General features: G+C 47.0%; 1 protein-coding gene across 6 annotated transcripts in view; it reads left to right on the forward strand.

Moving 5' to 3' along the window:
* The window catches only part of col12a1b (collagen, type XII, alpha 1b), a 75,026-nt gene that overhangs the window by 46,364 nt on the left and 9,879 nt on the right, over positions 1-18,783 (forward strand). For all 6 annotated transcript variants that reach the window (XM_086060556.1, XM_086060558.1, XM_086060557.1 and 3 more), the window contains 26 exons: positions 276-405; positions 727-866; positions 1,050-1,179; positions 1,774-1,913; positions 2,199-2,328; positions 2,837-2,976; positions 3,095-3,224; positions 3,377-3,516; positions 3,805-3,934; positions 6,031-6,173; positions 6,554-6,683; positions 6,743-6,885; positions 8,441-8,570; positions 8,659-8,778; positions 8,971-9,117; positions 9,718-9,834; positions 11,616-11,768; positions 11,850-11,924; positions 13,280-13,419; positions 13,503-13,626; positions 13,711-13,854; positions 14,700-14,864; positions 14,932-14,970; positions 15,117-15,255; positions 17,069-17,211; positions 18,046-18,155. In XM_086060556.1, the coding sequence (XP_085916682.1) occupies positions 276-405; positions 727-866; positions 1,050-1,179; positions 1,774-1,913; positions 2,199-2,328; positions 2,837-2,976; positions 3,095-3,224; positions 3,377-3,516; positions 3,805-3,934; positions 6,031-6,173; positions 6,554-6,683; positions 6,743-6,885; positions 8,441-8,570; positions 8,659-8,778; positions 8,971-9,117; positions 9,718-9,834; positions 11,616-11,768; positions 11,850-11,924; positions 13,280-13,419; positions 13,503-13,626; positions 13,711-13,854; positions 14,700-14,864; positions 14,932-14,970; positions 15,117-15,255; positions 17,069-17,211; positions 18,046-18,155 (3,372 nt within the window). The remainder of the gene's footprint in view (positions 1-275; positions 406-726; positions 867-1,049; positions 1,180-1,773; positions 1,914-2,198; positions 2,329-2,836; positions 2,977-3,094; positions 3,225-3,376; positions 3,517-3,804; positions 3,935-6,030; positions 6,174-6,553; positions 6,684-6,742; positions 6,886-8,440; positions 8,571-8,658; positions 8,779-8,970; positions 9,118-9,717; positions 9,835-11,615; positions 11,769-11,849; positions 11,925-13,279; positions 13,420-13,502; positions 13,627-13,710; positions 13,855-14,699; positions 14,865-14,931; positions 14,971-15,116; positions 15,256-17,068; positions 17,212-18,045; positions 18,156-18,783) is intronic.

Genomic DNA, 18,783 nt, shown 5'->3' on the forward strand with positions numbered 1-18,783 from the left:
TGTGGAATTTGCTGGAAACGTCGGATTGGTGGATCTCGGCCGTAAGACGCGAAGTTGTTGTTTTTTCCATTTAAAACCAAGCTTACTTCCTGTTTGACCTTTGAAACTGCCGCTCACGTCGTGAGTGGACTGTCAAGTCCAAATGGCATCTTAGTTGTCAGGATGTGTTCTGACATGGCAAGCCCTGTTCCAATCCGGGTCATGGCACCATTTGAAAAGTTCTGAGGGAACTTTTTTTTAATCTGTAATGCAAACGCGCTGATGTGATTTTGCAGGTGCAAGTGTCTGAGAGCACCACCAGCACCGTCCTGGAGAAGCTCCTCCCCGACACCCGCTACACTGTCACCGTGGTGCCTGTCTACGCTGAGGGCGACGGGCCAAGTCTGACCAACAGCGGCAAGACCAGTGAGTGCCCTCCCCCAAACATGTCACTTGGATGGATTTGGCACTAAAAAAGTCCAAGACTTACGAAGGATGTCCCAGAAACCTGCTGTTGACTGGAAAACGTCCCCAAAAGGTCTCAGATGAAATCGGACATATTTGAATTTACGGCAACTCCCTCCATGAAACGAGCCGGGTTGCCGGAGAGGCGTTGGACAAAATATTTAAATAATAATCATTCATCGTTGCTCCCATTTTTTTTTCACTTTTTGCATCGCATTCTGACAAGCAATTCAAGGTATGTGAAGGTGACGCAGCATGTGGCGATGGTGTGCGTTTTGATAGAACCGCTGGGCATGGTGAGGAACCTTCAAGTGTTCGATCCAAGCAGCAGCAGCCTCAACGTGCGCTGGGAGCCGGCCGAGGGCAACGTGCGCGAGTACATCGTCATCTGGGTGCCGGCGGCGGGCGGAGACCAGGATGTGGTGAGTGTCCATTTTGCATTTTCACAATATGGACCAGAAAATCGGACCAATAGACATGAAGTCCACGAGTCCAAACACCACATATTGGATAACAGGGAGTCGTTTGGAAAACGGCCGATTTGGCCTCTTTTGGTTATGACGTCTTCCTCATATGTCACTTTGGCGCCTCCCTCCCTAACCCAGGACCAGGTGCCGGGAACCACCACCTCCACGGTGCTGAAGAACCTGCAGTCCGACACCGAGTACAGCGTCACCGTGGTGCCCGTCTACCACGAGATGGAAGGATTGTCGCTGACTGAAAACGGGAAGACCAGTGAGTGCGACTTTTACAGACTTCACAAACCGGACTGGAAGAGTTCCTTCAACTTTTATACCATAATATTAGGATTTTATCTTGATTCCGTTCCGTTCCGTCTTCAATTCCGCTTATCCGGGGTCGGGTCGCGGGGGCAGCAGCTTTAGCAGGGAAGCCCAGACTTCCCTCTCCCCAGCCACTTCAGCCAGCTCCTCCGATGGGATCCCAAGGCGTTCCCAGGCCAGCCGTGAGACGTAGTCTCTCCAGCGTGTCCTGGGTCGTCCCCGGGGCCTCCTACCGGTAGGACATGCCCGGAACACCTCCCCAGGGAGGCGCCCAGGAGGCCTCCGAACCAGATGCCCCAGCCACCTCATTTTTTATCTTGATGAACGAAAAAATTGCTTCATTTTGGAAAACTGTGACTTTTGATCCCGACATAAATACATCTTTGTCCTTTTTTATTTTTGGGAAAAAAACACAATTCTAAGTATGATTACATTACAACTTTTTTTTTTTTTATGTAAAGATTCTAACAAAAAAAGAAATTCCCCGGTAAAAGTTAAACAGTTTCCATTGGTGTGCATTTATGCCTTCACATTTTGTCGCCGTCAGCTCCGGTGGGGGGGGTGAAGAACTTGCAGGTGGTGGACCCGACCATCAGCACGTTGACGGTGCGCTGGGACCCAGCCGTGGGCAACGTGCGCAGCTACAGGGTCACGTACTCGGCGCAACCCGATGGGGAAAAACACACGGTTGGTGCTGCCGCCACATCCTGTCCGCCGTATTCAAAGACAGCATGTCGATGTGTGACAGAAAGTAACCTTGCTTTGTACTCAAGTACAAATACAGCGTAAAAAAAATAAATAAATAAAATAAAACACTGGTCAAAGTAGAAGTGCAGATTGCGTGTTACATCGTTGTCCTTCTTCGTGCACGTAGGTCAGGGAGTAACAGTAAAATGTCTTCGTGACCATAACTATTCAAGTAAATCGACAATAATGGAGTATTTGTGCTTGCTCTGGTCTGACCACCGGCAGGAGGACGTGTCCGGCGGCACCACCAGCTTGATCCTGAGGAACCTGGACACGGACACGGTGTACGACGTGGCCGTGGTGCCCATCTACCCCGACGTGGAGGGCATCCCGCAGGCCGACAAGGGCAAGACCAGTAAGTGCGAGCGTCCCACGGGACGTTCGGGGACAAACGAGCGCTCGCATTCCGGGCCGCTCCCGTCACATAATTCAATCTTGCGCTGAGACCTGGACGCCATTGTCAGACGTGATCAACAAGCAAGCGGCGGAATGCGCTGGCGCAGCGGCTCTCGCATTTCAGGCCTTCAGCCATTTTGAAGTACAAAACATCTCCGTTATGCTGAATGTGCAAGTTCTCCGCGGCCTTGCAATATATGGAGAGAGACAGAAAATAACTGCCTATAAATAACATTTCCGAATGAACAATACTGAGCTCTTAGAAAAAAAAAAAAAGAAGAAAAATAAATAAATAAATAAATAAATAACTGCCGTGTATGCGTCGCTGCTCCGAGTCGCCGTCCGAAGGCTTCAAAGTACCGTAACATTGATGCTAATTTCCATTAGTTTGAAAAGCTCAATTACAGCGCGTGAGGTGAGTTTAGATGATGAAATGTAAGCTTTTTTTTCCCCCTTTTTTCTTTTAGAGCCTCTGAGCGGCGTGAAGAACCTGCGCGTGAGCGACCCCACCACCAACTCGCTGCGAGTGCGCTGGGACCCGGCCGAGGGCGACGTGCGCCACTACAGGATCATTTACAAGCCCGTCACGGGAGGAGACCAGATCATGGTGGGCACTTTTGCCGCTTGTGTGCTTCTTCTAATTTAGAATTTTTTTATTACGCCAGCGACCTTATTTTTTGCTGAAAGTGCCATGTTTGAAAAACGCGTTGATGCGTTTTGTCCAGCTTCAGGAATCGGGCATGGTGACCAACGCAATGCTGAGGGAGCTGCAGCCCGACACGGAGTACACGGTGACGGTGGTGCCCATCTATGCCGACGTGGAGGGAAAGGGCATGTCGGACAACGGCAAGACCAGTAAGTTCATCTTTCGGAAACCTTCAACCGGATGCGGATTCCCGCTTACTGCGGTTATGTACTTTGATTTGAGTCTTCAAGTGACTCTTCGTCGAGTAGAAAGAGACACTCGGATGCGAAAGTGCTGACGTTTGCCTGCCGTTGTTGCACAGAGTCGCTGGGCGGAGTCAAGAACTTGCAGGTGACCGAACCCACCACCAGTTCACTCAAGGTCACTTGGGAGCCGGCCGAGGGAAACGTGCGGCAGTATCGACTCTTCTACGTGCCCGCCGCCGGCGGCGCAGAGGACATGGTTTGTGCCCGTTTCGTCTTCTTTATGACAAACGTTAGCAAACAATATTGATTTGAAAGCACGAGTCCAACACGTCTTTGAATTCCATTCATAGAACTTTTTTTCAATTAAAGGCATGCAAGCATTCTCTATTGTCAACACTTACATTTAGAAGAATAACATTTCATATTTTTAGAGATTGATTGATAGCAAGGGCTCGTTTTTTTTTTCTTTTTTTTTTTTTTACCACAAGGGTTGTAAATTGGAGCACTCACATTCTGATTCCTGCATGCATTTGTGTGCAATCAGGAGCAAGTATCGGGAGGAACCACCAACACCGTCCTGGGGAACCTCCTGTCGGACACGCCCTACACCGTCACCGTGGTGCCCGTGTACCCCGAGGGCGAGGGTCTGCGCCAGTCTGAGCTTGGAAAAACACGTAAGTCCGCTTCCATTCGCGCTTTTGCTGTCAGAGATCTCCGTTGAAATAGAACGATGGCCCGAGATTGACCCCCCGAGGGATGCAAATGTCACATTCAAACGTCAACCCGGAAAGTCCCAAACACACCCAAACCCTCACATGGCAAAAAAAACGAAAAATGGTAAATGAGAAGAAGCATCTCACAAAAAGTCGCTAATAACACAACTGAACACTTTCTGGATTCTTGATGCTTCCCCCAAACATCAGCGTCGGTGTGTGTGTGTGTTTGTGCAGCTTTCACAATCTGCTCTGTGTGTGTGTTGTGTCGGACGGCTTGGCGTGCAGACGGCGCGTCGCGCTCACTCAGCAAAGTCCCGTTTTAATTGGAGCGCCATGCAAAATTCCACACAGACTTCCAGTGGCAAACAGCAAGCCGAAGCTTTTCTTCATGTCGGTGCCATCAACACTAAAGTACTCACAATCTGGACTTGAATACAAATTTAAAAAAAATAATAATTTAAGTACTGATTCTGCTATTTTACTTCAGTACAAGCTGCGTAATGTAGTTCACTGTCAGCTTTATACGCTAACTGTTTCGATTTAGGTTGACACAACCTACAAAATGTTTTTTTTTTTTTACTTTAGCTTTTTATGCCATCAATAAATTAGAGAGTAAAGTAAAAAGTTGTCAAATCAATAAATACTCAAGTAAAATGTAGTTGAGTGAGTATTTGTAATTGTTTTGTGTCCATGAGTGCGTGTGGATGCGATTAACAAGAATGAAGTCACGAAGGATCTGGAATGCAAACCAAGACCGGACGAATGTGCTGAGGTCTCGTTGTGCTTATACAAGAGCAGTTGTGTAACTGCTGACCACATCGTTCGTTTCACCGCCGACTGCATCCTTTTTGCTTTTTTTTGGGGGGGGGGGGGGGGGGGCTCTTGTTGGAGCTACAGTGTCTCCGAGCAAGCGCCATGCATGCGCTCGCACACATCTGCTTCGCCTTAGCGGGCTTCGACATCAAATGCGAGAGCTTTTCCTTCAGGACACTTTTTTGCTCTTTTCCCTTCATTTGGCTTTCCATCAATGAGCCCCATGACGAACCCATTTCTCACGGGAAAATCATTCACATCAGCAAGACCATTTCAATGACTGGCGGTACACAACCCAAGTCCATTTTTGAAATTCAGACTCCTGGATGTGAAAAGGCGACGGTCTCCCGAACTGCACAATTGCTTGGCGGCAAAAAGTGAATCGAAACGTTTGTGATAACTGATGATGAATTTTAGCCCGTTCGTTTTGGCCAAATTGTTTGACTGCGCTTTCTGTGTTGAAGGTTTCAACAATGTCAACTTGAACTGGGCCGCTCCTAAACCTTCATTTGGTTTTGTTATTGGAGGGGCACTCGATGTTTCGGCTTGCTTGCACAAACCAAGAGCACTTGATCTTGAAGTCGTCCGGGTCCTGAAGTAGCAAAGCAGGAGGTTGCTGGTGAGCAGCAGATGACTTTGGGAAAGAGGCGGGGCTATAAGGTTTTTTTTTTGGGGGGGGGGGGGTGGCAGTGTGAAGTGAAGTTGTCATACGTGGCTGACAGTCGCAGCTGATGCTTCAGTCGGCACGAACGCTAACCCTGGACTGCTCACCGGCCCGTGACATTGACAAAAACAAACATTCACGCACACACGTCCGTAATCTTCAATGAAGCTAACATGCTTGTTTTTGTAATGTGTCGGGGGAGAAAATGAAAACTCCAGTCAGGAAGGCTGGAGCCGAAATTCAAACCTCAAACCTCAGAACTGGGAGACAGACATGCTAAGCACTTTTTCAGCGCTCTTCCACATGTAAATCACATTTATTTCTTCGGTCTACATGTGTAAAAATCATCTGTGAATTCCTGGAGCGGAACTTCCCCGACCAGACTTTTCAGGAATTCTTGCCATGCTTGTCATATCAAAGCCAAGCGTAGTTTTGTCCCGAAAGGAAGAAGAGCACAAGTCGCATGTCGTCATTACGGGAGCTGACGGCAAGCGGGACGAGACGATCCGAGGCCCTTCAACTGCGTTGGACTTTGATGGCATGCAGTGGAAGTGACTTGCCCTTGTGCTCCTTGCAGTTCCTCGCACGCCGCCGCGCAACGTTCAGGTGTTCAACCCCACCCCCAGCAGCCTCAACGTGCGCTGGGAGCCGGCCAGCGGGCAGGTGCAGCAGTACCGCGTCGAGTACGCCCCCTGGAACTCCGCCTCGCCGCCACACTCGGTCAGTCTCTTGATTTCACGTGACAACAATGTTGTTTTTATGCCTCACTATTTAAAAGTGGGATTTATTTGATTTTTTTTTACAAAACAACAACAAGTTCAATTCGACTTTTGTTTATTCCTTTGGTTTTGTTTCACTCCAACAACCTTGGGGAGCGTCTCTGTCTGAGTGTTTACCTATTGCGCCACATTGGATATGTTTGCGTCTGTCGTCTCGAGTCTTTGTTAGTATTTGGCAGCAGAGATCCTGCTTGATAACGGGATGATGATGATGATGATGATGATGATGATGATGATGATGATGTGCCGGTGGCGTCGCGCTCCGAGCTGCCAGGAATGACGGCATTATGACTTCAGCGCGTTGTTTGACTTTTTGCGAAGGTGCTGGTTCCCGGCAACGTCAACAACGCCTTCCTGGACGGCCTGATCCAGGACACGCCCTACCGGGTCAGCGTGGTGGCCATGTACCCTGACGGAGAAGGGCTGTCGCTGAAGAGCAACGGAAAAACATGTAAGGACAAACGAAATCCGAGTCAGCGGCTCGATTGACAGAATGCGTTCCGCCGACAGTGCCGCGCGCCGGACCTCGCAACATGCGAGTGTTTGAGGCCACCACCAACTCGCTCACCATCGGCTGGGATCACGCCGAAGGTCCCGTCAGGCAGTACCGCATCGCCTACGCCCCCATGGCGGGAGACCCCATCACCGAATATGTGAGTCCAGTCACACCCTGTTTGGGCTGGGGGGGAAAAGTTGATTTTAAAAATAGGTTGGCTAAAATGTTCCGCCGCAAAGCAGACAACAACACAGCACGTTGAGCTTGTTGATCACTTAACCAGTAGAGGGCAGTCATGCATTAAACGTGCCCAGAAGAAGACAGGAACAGGAAATGATTGAGCTCATGTAGCTAACAGCTAGCTCCTCTCTTGTTCATTCATGGAATAATGTTAAAGCAACGTCTGTAAGTGACTTTTAAGACACATTTCCATGTGAAATCTAGATATAAGCATTTATGTGTGAATTAAATTGTAGTTAGTGTTTTTTGTTTTTATTGTTTACCTTAAACGGTAATTGCTAATGCTAATCGTGATTGCTAACCATTTAGCATAGGCGTATTTTGCTGATGTTTCCCACACCATGTTAATACTTGGGTGGGCCACCCAAATAAACTGGCCACCACCCAAGTAGATTTCAAGGAAATGTAATAAAAATGTATTTAAAAAATATATTAAAAAAACATTGCGACCAGATATACCACATGTTACATTAGTTAAGAAGTTAGTAATGAAAAAAATATTAATCGCGATTATTTTGGTAATAATTAAAATCACGATTATTTTTTGGGTACAAAACAAGACAATGGTTAAATGTAAAGAATATTAAGACAAATACAATTCTTTGAAACACTATAATTATGCAAGTTCCTTTTGGACGAAGCAAAAGTTATTAAATTAGTTATTTTAACATTAAAAAAAGGTGCAAATGTATAAATTTAACAAACTTAAAAATCCACAATGTAGCACAAACGATGAACTGCGATGAAACAAGGGGAAAAAGTGACTCCTTCAGGGGTCATTTTGAAGTCAGTTCACAATTTGGGTCAACTGGAGCCGCTCTCGCCGCTCTCGCCGCGCGGCCTTGGTTAGCCGTCCAAACTAAGCGATGATGTCACCCGTCGTCGCGCGCGCCGTCAGCTCATAAATCACGCGGCGCTGATTGGTGGGAGTAATTACAAGACGGCCTTAAACTAACAGCGTCATCGCCACCACCAAATGGGAACTCACGAGGAGCTGACGTACACATGGCAGCTGCCAGCCTCCAAATTTAGACGAAAGAGTTGACGGAAAAAGTCCACCAAAGAATCCACACGCGGAGTCATGACTGCGTTCGCAATCGTTCATCATTGCCTAAGGCTATTGTTATATAGCTATAATGTAATATTGATAGATTTTTATATAGCTAGAGCTAAAAACCTTTCATCGAATACTCCCTAATTACGCTACAGCACAGGTGTCAAACTCGCGGCTCGGGGGTCAGATCCGGGTAGCCGCATTATTTCATGTGGCCCGTGTCAGCAAATCATCTGCGGCGACTTCATGTTGTTCTCTACCAAAATTTCTAATTGCCTTCACCTTTAAACCATGTTGAGAAACGGCAAGCACTTCAAAATCTGAAAGTTATAAATTTGATATGTTTTTATAACCTTTCCAGCACTTCATTTTTAAGAAGGTCTTTAATTCCATTGCCATGACTAATGTTGATCTCCAGGCCACGGTCTCGGGCAACAGAAACAACGCCCGGCTGCAGAACCTGCGCCCCGACACGCCCTACAACATCACGGTGGAGGCCATCTACGCCGAGGGTCCCGGAGGACTCCTCAACGGCAACGGACGCACAAGTGATGCACCGGACGCGTCTACGCCGCCGGAATGATCCGGACCAGCCCGCGTGCCCATTGGCCAACATTTGCTGTTTTTCGTCCGCAGTCGGCATGCTGAGCCCGAGGAACCTGCGCGTGTCGGACGAGTGGTACACGCGATTCCGAGTGGCCTGGGACCCCGTGGCGGCGCCGGTGGAAGGATACAGAGTCATATACTCGCCGAGAGGTTCGCCGACGAAAACGTTGTCGCGTCGACAGTGAACGCCCATTTATGGCAGGGGGGATTCAGTTCACACAAAAAAGGGGAGATTAGCGTATAAACGGAGATTGGAAATGGAGATTTAGCAGGCGGTTCACTGTCGACGTTCGTCGGATCATCCCGCTTTCCCGCGTTGACACTGCGTACTTCCTTTGGCAGGTTCCAACCAGCCCATCGACTTCTTCGTGGGCGACGTGACGTCCTACACGCTGCACAACCTCAAACCCGGAACCACCTACGACGTCAAAGTCTTGGCGCAGTACACCAGCGGTGCCAGCGCGCCTCTCGCCGGCCCGGGAACCACACGTGCGTACGCCAACTCCCGCACTCGATGCTACGTTAGCTTCTCAGGCTAGGTCGCTATAGACAGCCTCTCTGCTTGGAATTTAAGACCAAAACTGCCAAAATAAATGAAATGAAATAGAAAAATAAAAAACGGATACTAAAAAAATATCATTCCAAAAATAAATACAGACTGAGTATATACCGGGAAATGGAAATAAAAACAACAAAAATATGTATATAAACACACAAATGAATAAATAAAAAGTAACAATTAATATAAGATGCAAGATTAAAAAAAAAAAAGTATAAATATACAAAATAAATATATACTTAGAATTAAATATCACTCCACAAATAAAAAGGCCGAAAATGTCAGCATGAAATGTGTCAAGTTAAATATAGCAACTTTAATTATTACATCTTACAATGTACGTACTGTATTCATTCATTGAAATGTTATTCATTAAGATTATTATATAAATGATATTTCCAAAAGGTTGACCATTTCTCGATGGCGTACAGAAGAAAATCAGCAAAGAAAAAGCATTTTTAAATGCGTTCAAAATGTGTTCGTAAAGAAAGCGCTTTATTGTTAAGGCGTTGTTGTGCATTTTTTTGCAGTGTTTCTGAACGTGAGCAACATCGAGACGTTCAACATCGCTCACGACAAGTTCTGCGTCAAGTGGACGGCTCACCGGGCGGCCACGTCGTACCGCATCCGCCTCAACCCGCTGGACCGTGAGTAACGTCTTCGCCCGTTTCTTGACGTCCCCTTCAAATGCGTTGGGGCTCAGGCGGCCCCTCGCCAATGTGCCAGAAGACTGCCGGCAGATGTTCGGAGGCGCGGCTCCAGATGACGATGTCATCGGCACGCTGGGGTCCGCTGCTTTGGGGCGGGCCCCTCCGTGTGGTTAGGACACGCTGCAGGTGTTGGCCCACCAGCAAGTTTTTCTTCTTTATTTGTCAGGGAGGGCTTGAAAATCTGTGCTGTCGTGGCTGCGCCGATGACGAACCAGGATTTAGCGGGGAACGCTAGCAAGAAAAAGTCCAAAGTACTGTTGAAAGATGTTTTGGGGGTTTTCCCGCAACCACATGTCGTCTGTCATTTCAATGTTCAAGTCCGTCTCCCAACGTTGTTTGATGTAATGCGCGGCGTCCGTCTCGAGCAAAGTGATGTCGTCGACCACCGTGTTGTCGGACCGCCGCGTCCGTATGCACGACATCCTCCTTCGCAACGACCCGCTCTTTGATCGCCATCTGCTTCGCATCGTCGCGCCGACACGGGTCAGCGCTTAAGGAGCAGGAAGACGCGGCGTGTAAATATCAAGACGGGGCTAAAGTAGTCCTAATCTGTAGTTGAGTACAAGTACAAATACTCGAATACAAAGACTTTTGTAAAGTGAAGTTAGTGATTGTCACGTGGAAGAATCCCTAAGTTCAGTTGTATGGCACATATCGCACAGAGGAGGCGGGACTTCCTGGTTTTCACACATCAGCTTTGTTTCCGTTTCCTGTTTGCGACGTCCCAGTTCTTGCGCTTCCGCCTTTGTGCCCCTCAATTGCGCGTTCCCGTCGACGGGTGCGAGTGTGTCGCGTGTCGGTCTCAGTTGTCGGAAGCATTTCAGAGAGCTGAGGTGCGCGCGGTTGGGGGTGCGAGTGTTGGAACGCAGCCGTCAGTGGCCGGAAACGTCGCTGATGTGTGAAAGTCGGAATTCCGTGGCATGAACTTTTAACATTTCATCTTTTTAAAGCTTTTATTCTCATGTTCATGTTTCATTTCAAGTTGTTTCTCTTGGCATAATTGAAGAAAAGTATCATTTTTTTGCAGTATTCCATATTTTGACTTGGGGGTTGTTTACTTGACTCTCATATAATTACGTTTTTTTTTGCTCGTTATATTTTAACGTCATTCTGATCATAAGTTTTTCTTGTAAATTGTATTCTTAGAATGACCTCTTTTTTTCACGTAATATTACACCTTCGGAAATATAAAACCTGTAGTTTTGGATGAATATTTCGGATTTAATGTTCGTTGTGATGGCGGTACTTAAGTTTGAGAAGCGCTGACTTAAGTAAAAGTACAGACTTGCGGCTTTTTTTTGAAAGAAACCACCCAGGACGACCTCAGGCAAGTGAAATAAAATACTCAAGTAAAGTAGCGGCACCTGAGAAGTCGCATTCAACTGGTGGGACCGGCAGCCGCTCGAGAGCATTTGGACTTCCCGTCGCAGCGGTTAGCAAATTCTTCATCGACTTCCAAACTGCACGTTGCAGCCAACGTAAACGACTCGCGCGCTGTTGCTTTGCTTGTCGACTTGAACGAGAAACAAATGGCACTTTTTCCCGCTCTGCGCCATCATCGCCATCATCGCTTGCCTCAGCTGCTTCTCGGCCGCACGTTGGCCAATGCAGGCAGACTTAAAGGACAAAAAGTGGAAATGCATCAAATTCACATTTTTGCCTTCCTGGTAACAAAAATTGCATAAAGTGCGTTGTGACTTGTTTTTGTTGACTGGCAGCGTCGAGCAAAGGTCAACACGAGATCACCATCCCCGCCGGCCTGCCGCAATATTGCTTCGACGGACTTTCCCCCGACGCCCTGTACAGCGCCGCGGTGTACGTGCAGACGCCCAACCTGGAGGGACCCGGCGTCAGCGCCGAGGAGAGAACCCGTGAGGCCGCCGTCCGCGCGCGCGTGCGTCTGGTGACGAACGTCTTGCTAACGCTCTCCCATCTTTTTGCTTTTGTGGCAGTGGTCAAGCCCACGCCGGCGCCCACGCTCCCGCCCACTCCCAGTCCACCGCCAACCATCCCGCCCTCATGGGCAGGTAAGACATCCGGGACGTGTTGTCCCTTAGCAGATTTCCTGGCCGTGTTGGCAAATCCTCACACGCTGTCCACTGTCGAGTGCAACAAGATTCTGACCAGGGAGAGAGCGATGATTGGCCGGGACGATTATCGGTGCCCGTATTTGGCATTTGGACCAATTTGACAAACGTGACGACCGATAAAGAGTGATGAATGCTTTGCGAAGGTAGCAAATTTGGGATTTTCATCAGGATTTGTAAGACCTTCACAGACAGTTTTTACTTTTCTGACCATTTTTCACTGTTTTTTGAAACCTGACAAAAACCTCAAATTAGCTTCATTGGCGTTCATTTGTCGCTCAGGAACTCTTCATTTATGGATCTATTTAAATTTCCACTTTATAAAAATGATTCTCACACTGGGAACTCCTTACACTTTTTATTAAAAAAATAAAAGAAAATTAGGAAACTATTTACAGACTTACAAACTTTAGAGAACTATTTACTTGCTTAGTTTTTTTTGTTTTTTGTTTTATGTTTTCCTTCTTTTTATAAAGAGCTCAGTATTGTTCATTCGGAAATGTCATCATCATTGCTCTTTATTTTATTTATTTTTTATTTATTATTATTATTATTTTTAATATATATATATATATTTTTTTTGTATGTGGGTGAGTATGTGTATGTGCGTGCGTGCGTGCGTGTATTTGTTAGCTCACCAAAAACCTATTAGAAAAAAATCCCATACCGTTTACCTAAACCGAACACCGCCGTCAGGAGACCCGAGGAAGGACCAAAGAAAACAAAGGAAAGTGAAATCCAGCACTGACCAGACACCCCCCACCGGGCCACCCACCTACTTGCTTAGTTTTTAATTGAGCATGACACTGGAATCTCTCTCAATTGTTGTTATTTTTAAACAAAGCTGTCAATATAGTTTCAAATTAAAATAAATATATAATGTACGCAAATATTTTCTCTTATACTGCAAATGAATATCAGCTTGACTTTCTGGACGCCGCTGACTGCCAGCGGGCAAGCGCCATCCAAACTCCTTCTGGAGCGAACCCGTGCCAGCGCATTAATGGCCGCCACATGTGCTGCTGCTTCACGAGGGGATCAGGACGGTTAAAAAACGCCAGCGGGCTCGTAAAACAAATCCAAGTCGCGCAGTGCGGCCGCCTCGCTTTCAACTGGGACATTTTTGTCCTGTGGCTTCGCGGAAGGACGGAGGCGGGCGGGGTCACGTCAGTCACATGACTTGACTCAAGTCAGACTTAGGATGGCAATTGTAGGACTTGCTTTGCTAAAAGACTGCGCTTATGTTGAAGTTCTTTCAATTTTGCTCCCCGCTGGCGTTTTTTTGCGCGCTCCAGTTTGCAAAGGCGCCAAAGCGGACGTGCTGTTCCTCATCGACGGCTCCTGGAGCATCGGCAAGGAGAGCTTCGTCAAGGTCGTGCATTTCGTCTCCAGCGTCATCGCAACCTTCGACGTCATCGGACCGACCGGGATGCAGGTCGGTCCGCTTGTCCGCCGCAGGATTTCACTTCCTGCTTTTGATGATGATGATGATGATGATGATGATGCTTTTGCACACAGGTGTCGTTCGTGCAGTACAGCGACGACGCAAAGACTGAGTTCAAGTTTAACTCGTACCAAGACAAAGGTGTTGCCATGGCGGCGCCTCATCACATCCACTACAAAGGCGGAAACACCAAAACGGGTCAGACACGCACGCACGCACGCACGCACACGCAGTCTTGAGAGCGTGTTGGCGCTCATCGCGGCTATGATGTCATCCCGTTAGGCGTGGCTCTGAAGCACACGTACGAGAAGGCCTTCACGGTGGAGAACGGCATGAGGAGGAACGTCCCCAAGGTGGTGGTGGTCATCACGGACGGACGCTCGCAGGACGAAGTCCGGGAGAACGCCGCCAGGTTGCAACGCGCAGGTAAAAAGCAGGTTGCGTCGTCCTCATTTTCATTACTGACTGACACTGACAAGTGCACTTGTCCATTTCTTTCTTTCTTTCATTTATTTTTATTTATAATAAATTCCCTTTCAAACTTGGAAACAACGTAAGTGATGCACGAGCACCAGTAGATGGCGCCGATGCCACTCACAGTTTGTGAGTCCAAATGGCTGCATTTTGTCCAACTTTGCTTTTTTCTACTGCCGATTAGAAAAGAACAGAAAAAGGCATCATCAGACTTACAAATGTCAAAATCAGGGCAGGGTTTAAAACATCTAATCATTGTTTTCAAATTTCGAGCAGGATATCGATTCATAAAGCCACAAATCCGTTATGTTTTATTTTATTTTCTCACATTTATGAAAGACCTGACTGAAGTCCGTGGCATCTCCCCCATTACGCATTTTCATCTCATCTATGCTGGTATCAATTTTTGTGTAACATTTAAGTGATTATAACACGTTACTTTCATTAATTCATAAATTATTACAATTTCATTTGGAATGTAATGTTTGTGGCGTTTTATTATCATGTCCTTGATATTTAAGAAGAATTGATGTTCCATAATTAATATGGGATTGAACTGAAGTGAATCAAATCGAAAAATCGATATCGAATTGATTGAGGGAATTCGGATCGATTGCAAGCCTTAAATGTCAAAAACATCTGACAAGTGAATGTTAAGTGATCATCAGTGCGCCCTCCAGTGGACCACATTAGCAACAACAGCTGCATTTATTGACTCTCCGGGTCAGATTAGATGGTTTTGAAAATGCTGAGCCGCTTGTCGCCGTTCCTGGTCTAAAACTCCCGCGCCTCCCAAGGCTACACGGTGTTCGCCATCGGCGTGGCCGACGTGGACTTCGTGGAGCTGCAGGAGGTCAGCAGCAAGCCCAGCGAGAGGCACGTCTTCGTGGTGGACGACTTTGACCACTTTGACACCATCAAGGAGAACCTCATCACCTTCATCTGCGAAACGGCCACGTCCAGTAAGTGGCCGCCGGCGCCGGCGCCGGGAGAACGTGCGTCCGCTCATCTTGCCGTCTTCTCTCGCAGGCTGCCCGCTCATCTTCGTCAACGGCTTCACGTCTCCCGGTGAGTCCGTGGCAGTGACCAACATGCTAATTAGCGGCAATTTCATGCATGAGATTACTCAACGTGCTTCCGATCATTCAAAGTATTTTCAAAAACAAAAGCGTTAAAGACATTTAGAAGGAACTTGTTGCTTTTCTGGTGGACAGGCTTCAGGATGCTGGAAGCCTTCAACCTGACGGAGAAGACGTACGCTCAGGTGAGAGGCGTGTCCATGGAGCCGGGCTCCTTCAACAGCTTCCCGGCCTACCGACTGCACACCGACGCCTTCCTCACAATGCCCAGCACGTGAGTCCCGTTTCATTCTCTTTGTCCGCACGGATTTGAAAGAGAATTGGGGGGGAGCCGCTTCGATTGGCCGGGAGTCCACTGCGTTCCCTCCCACAATGGCACGCCTCTTCTAAATGAAAATAGGGCCCCTCGTGTCTGTCCTGACACCCTGGGCGATGACATCATCATCTCGCGGTTTGCCATTCACGTAATTGCACTTTTTTGGGTGCAAGTTTTGTATTTATTATTGTTTTTTGTTTAAAACCCGTGGGGGGGTTTTGGGCTTTTTGATGGTTCTGGCCAGGCTAATTTATAATAAAATACTTTTTTTCATGGACAACATACATTGAATGTTTATCAGTGTATTTTGACGGATTTTTTGTTTTTAACTCATTTGCTCCCAAACACGTATTTATACGTTTTTGAATGTTTTTTTTAAATTTATCCTAGAGCATACAGAAGGCTTTGATGCAGCCTCTGAACTGAAGAGAACGGTTGAAACAATGGTACCAGCTCAGTGGCCTAGTGGTAGAGTGTCCGCCCTGAGACTGGGAGGTCGTGGGTTCAGTCCCCGGCCGGGTCATACCAAAGACTCTAAAAATGGGACCCGTTGCCGCCCCGCTTGACACTCAGCATTAAGGGTTGCAATTGGATCACCAAATGATTCTCGAGCGCGGCCCCTGCTGCTGCTCACCGCTCCCTCAGGGATGGCTCAAATGCGGAGAAGGAATTTCGCTCCACTTAGGTGGCTGTGACAATCAGTGGTACTTAAACTTTAATGGCCAGCAGGTGGCAGCAGAGTATAAAAGATCAACCATGTTGCAAACAAGCTGATTTCCCCACTGTTGATGAAACTTAGCTATATGCTAATGCTAATTGCTGCAAAACTGAAACAGATAGAAATGTACTTTTTTTTCTCCAATCTTTCTTTTGGTAGCGTCCATGTTTTTATAGCAATAGAACACAATATTTTGTGGGCCTTGCAAAATCCGTCGAAAAACAGCCGGGAGCGAAGGGGGTTGCTTCAGTCAAAATGGCTGCCAGTCAATGATTTAATGTAATTATTTTTTTTCCCTCAATGCATTTCAATGGGCATCACTGATATTGTGATTTTTGCTATTTGTGGGCTGGCCCCGCCAAAATGCAGTTCGGTTGATCAAACATCTGCTGGTGTGCGTAATCTGTTCGCAATCCAACTATCGTGCTTACAGATGCATATCAACAAATATTTCAAACATTTCACATCTGATGAAATACGTCATGCTTTTATTGCATACATATTATGCAAATGAACAGATGTTTGACAGTTCTGTGTTGTTTTTGTTGCCTGGCAATAAGAAAGCTGGAAGCAGGAAATGGCCGCTCGTCATTGTTTATTGCGCAAAGACGCGTCCCGCCGTCAGCTTCTCGCACTTCAATTTGTTTCCCAACACGCTTTCTTTTCAATCCATTTCTTCATTGCCAAGAGAAATGGACATGGCAACATTCATACGGCATGAACACCCACGCATAAAAAATGGATGTGATTGTTTGCGGTGCCTTGGGGGAGGTTGGTTTTAGATTCAGTCAGTTTTCATCCATTTTAATGCAAGTCTGTCTGAAAATGTGTCGTTTTAGTTTTGTTTTTATTCGTTTATTTATTTTTTAAGCATTTTTGTTTTGATCTCGTTTCCTTTTCATTTTCTCTTTCAGCTACCTCGCTAATTTTTGTTAACTAACCTACATGGACATTTTTTGCCGAGAGAAAGGATTTATTTTTGCATTGTCGTCTATAAAGAAAAGCAAATTCTTGGCTCGGCTTGACTTCCGTCCACTTGTGTTGTGTGGCCAGCGAGGTGCACCCCGAGGGTCTCCCGTCCGTCTACACCGTCATCCTCATGCTCCGCCTCCTGCCGGACACGCCCACCGACGCCTTCGACGTGTGGCAGGTGTCCACCGCCGACCACAAGCCCGAGACCGGCGTCACCGTTGACCGTGAGTTGGTGTCGTTTGCGCCTTCTGCTAAAAAATATGGAAAGCCATGACGATGTTGTCGATGTTGACGATGTTGTCGATGTTGACGATGTTGTCGATGTTGTCGATGTTGTCGATGTTGACGATGTTGACGATGTTGTCGATGTTGACGATGTTGACGATGTTGACGATGTTGTCGATGTTGACGATGTTGACGATGTTGACGATGTTGTCGATGTTGTCGATGTTGACGATGTTGTCGATGTTGACGATGTTGACGATGTTGTCGATGTTGTCGATGTTGACGATGTTGACGATGTTGTCGATGTTGACGATGTTGTCGATGTTGACGATGTTGTCGATGTTGTCGATGTTGTCGATGTTGTCGATGTTGTCGATGTTGACGATGTTGTCGATGTTGTCGATGTTGACGATGTTGTCGATGTTGTCGATGTTGACGATGTTGTCGATGTTGACGATGTTGACGATGTTGTCGATGTTGACGATGTTGACGATGTTGACGATGTTGTCGATGTTGTCGATGTTGACGATGTTGACGATGTTGACGATGTTGACGATGTTGACGATGTTGACGATGTTGACGATGATGACGATGATGACGATGTTGTCGATGTTGTCGATGTTGACGATGTTGTCGATGTTGTCGATGTTGACGATGTTGACGATGTTGACGATGTTGACGATGTTGTCGATGTTGACGATGTTGTCGATGTTGTCGATGTTGTCGATGTTGTCGATGTTGACGATGTTGACGATGTTGACGATGTTGTCGATGTTTTCGATGTTGACGATGTTGACGATGTTGACGATGTTGTCGATGTCGACACGTCTCAGCCTCCAAGCAGACGGTTTCCTTCTACAACAAGGACGAGCGCGGCGAGATCCAGCGGGTGACCTTCGACGAGCCTCAAATCAAGCAACTCTTCCACGGAAGTTTCCACAAGGTGAGCGCGGCTTTTGTCTGCGTGTTTGGACCCATCTTTAGTGACAGATGTTGATTTTGCTACTATTGGACCAGGACCTTGTTTGGACCGGACATTTTGTTAGACCGTTAGAGTCCGACAAGGGCAGCAGACGGGCGAGTCGAAAATTGTGTGTAAAATTGCCGACTGGAAGACGAGATGCGAAGCACTTAAATCCGGTGTAAACACGCTGGCGGTGTCAATCTTAGGTTAGCTTAGCAATTAGCATGGCTCGAATGATACTTGACAAGTGTATCTTACTCGTTGCCACGGAAACGATGATTACTGACGAGCCAGCCCAAGCTCGTCGCTAGCTAGCTGCTAACAGGGCTTCCCTCGACCTTCGACTGCCCGCATAGTTGGCGTGAGCCCAGCGAAGCTTTTTGGTGCCACCTCTGGATCAGAACCTTAAAAAAAAAAATTCTGAGTCTCCGCTTTGATGAGCCGCAAAATGCAAACCGCTGATTTCAAGCCTTGTGAAGTAATTATTGACTCCTTCTCGACTCCCAAATCACTACAAAGTGATTTTTTTTTGGGTGTGGACTTCTTGGTGAACTGCATATTCCACAATATGCTTATATATATATATATATATATGATTAGGGAGTTG

Source organism: Leptonotus elevatus, chromosome 18, assembly GCF_054856555.1.
Source record: "Leptonotus elevatus isolate MCC_2025b chromosome 18, RoL_Lele_1.0, whole genome shotgun sequence".
NCBI classification, from domain to species: domain Eukaryota; kingdom Metazoa; phylum Chordata; class Actinopteri; order Syngnathiformes; family Syngnathidae; genus Leptonotus; species Leptonotus elevatus.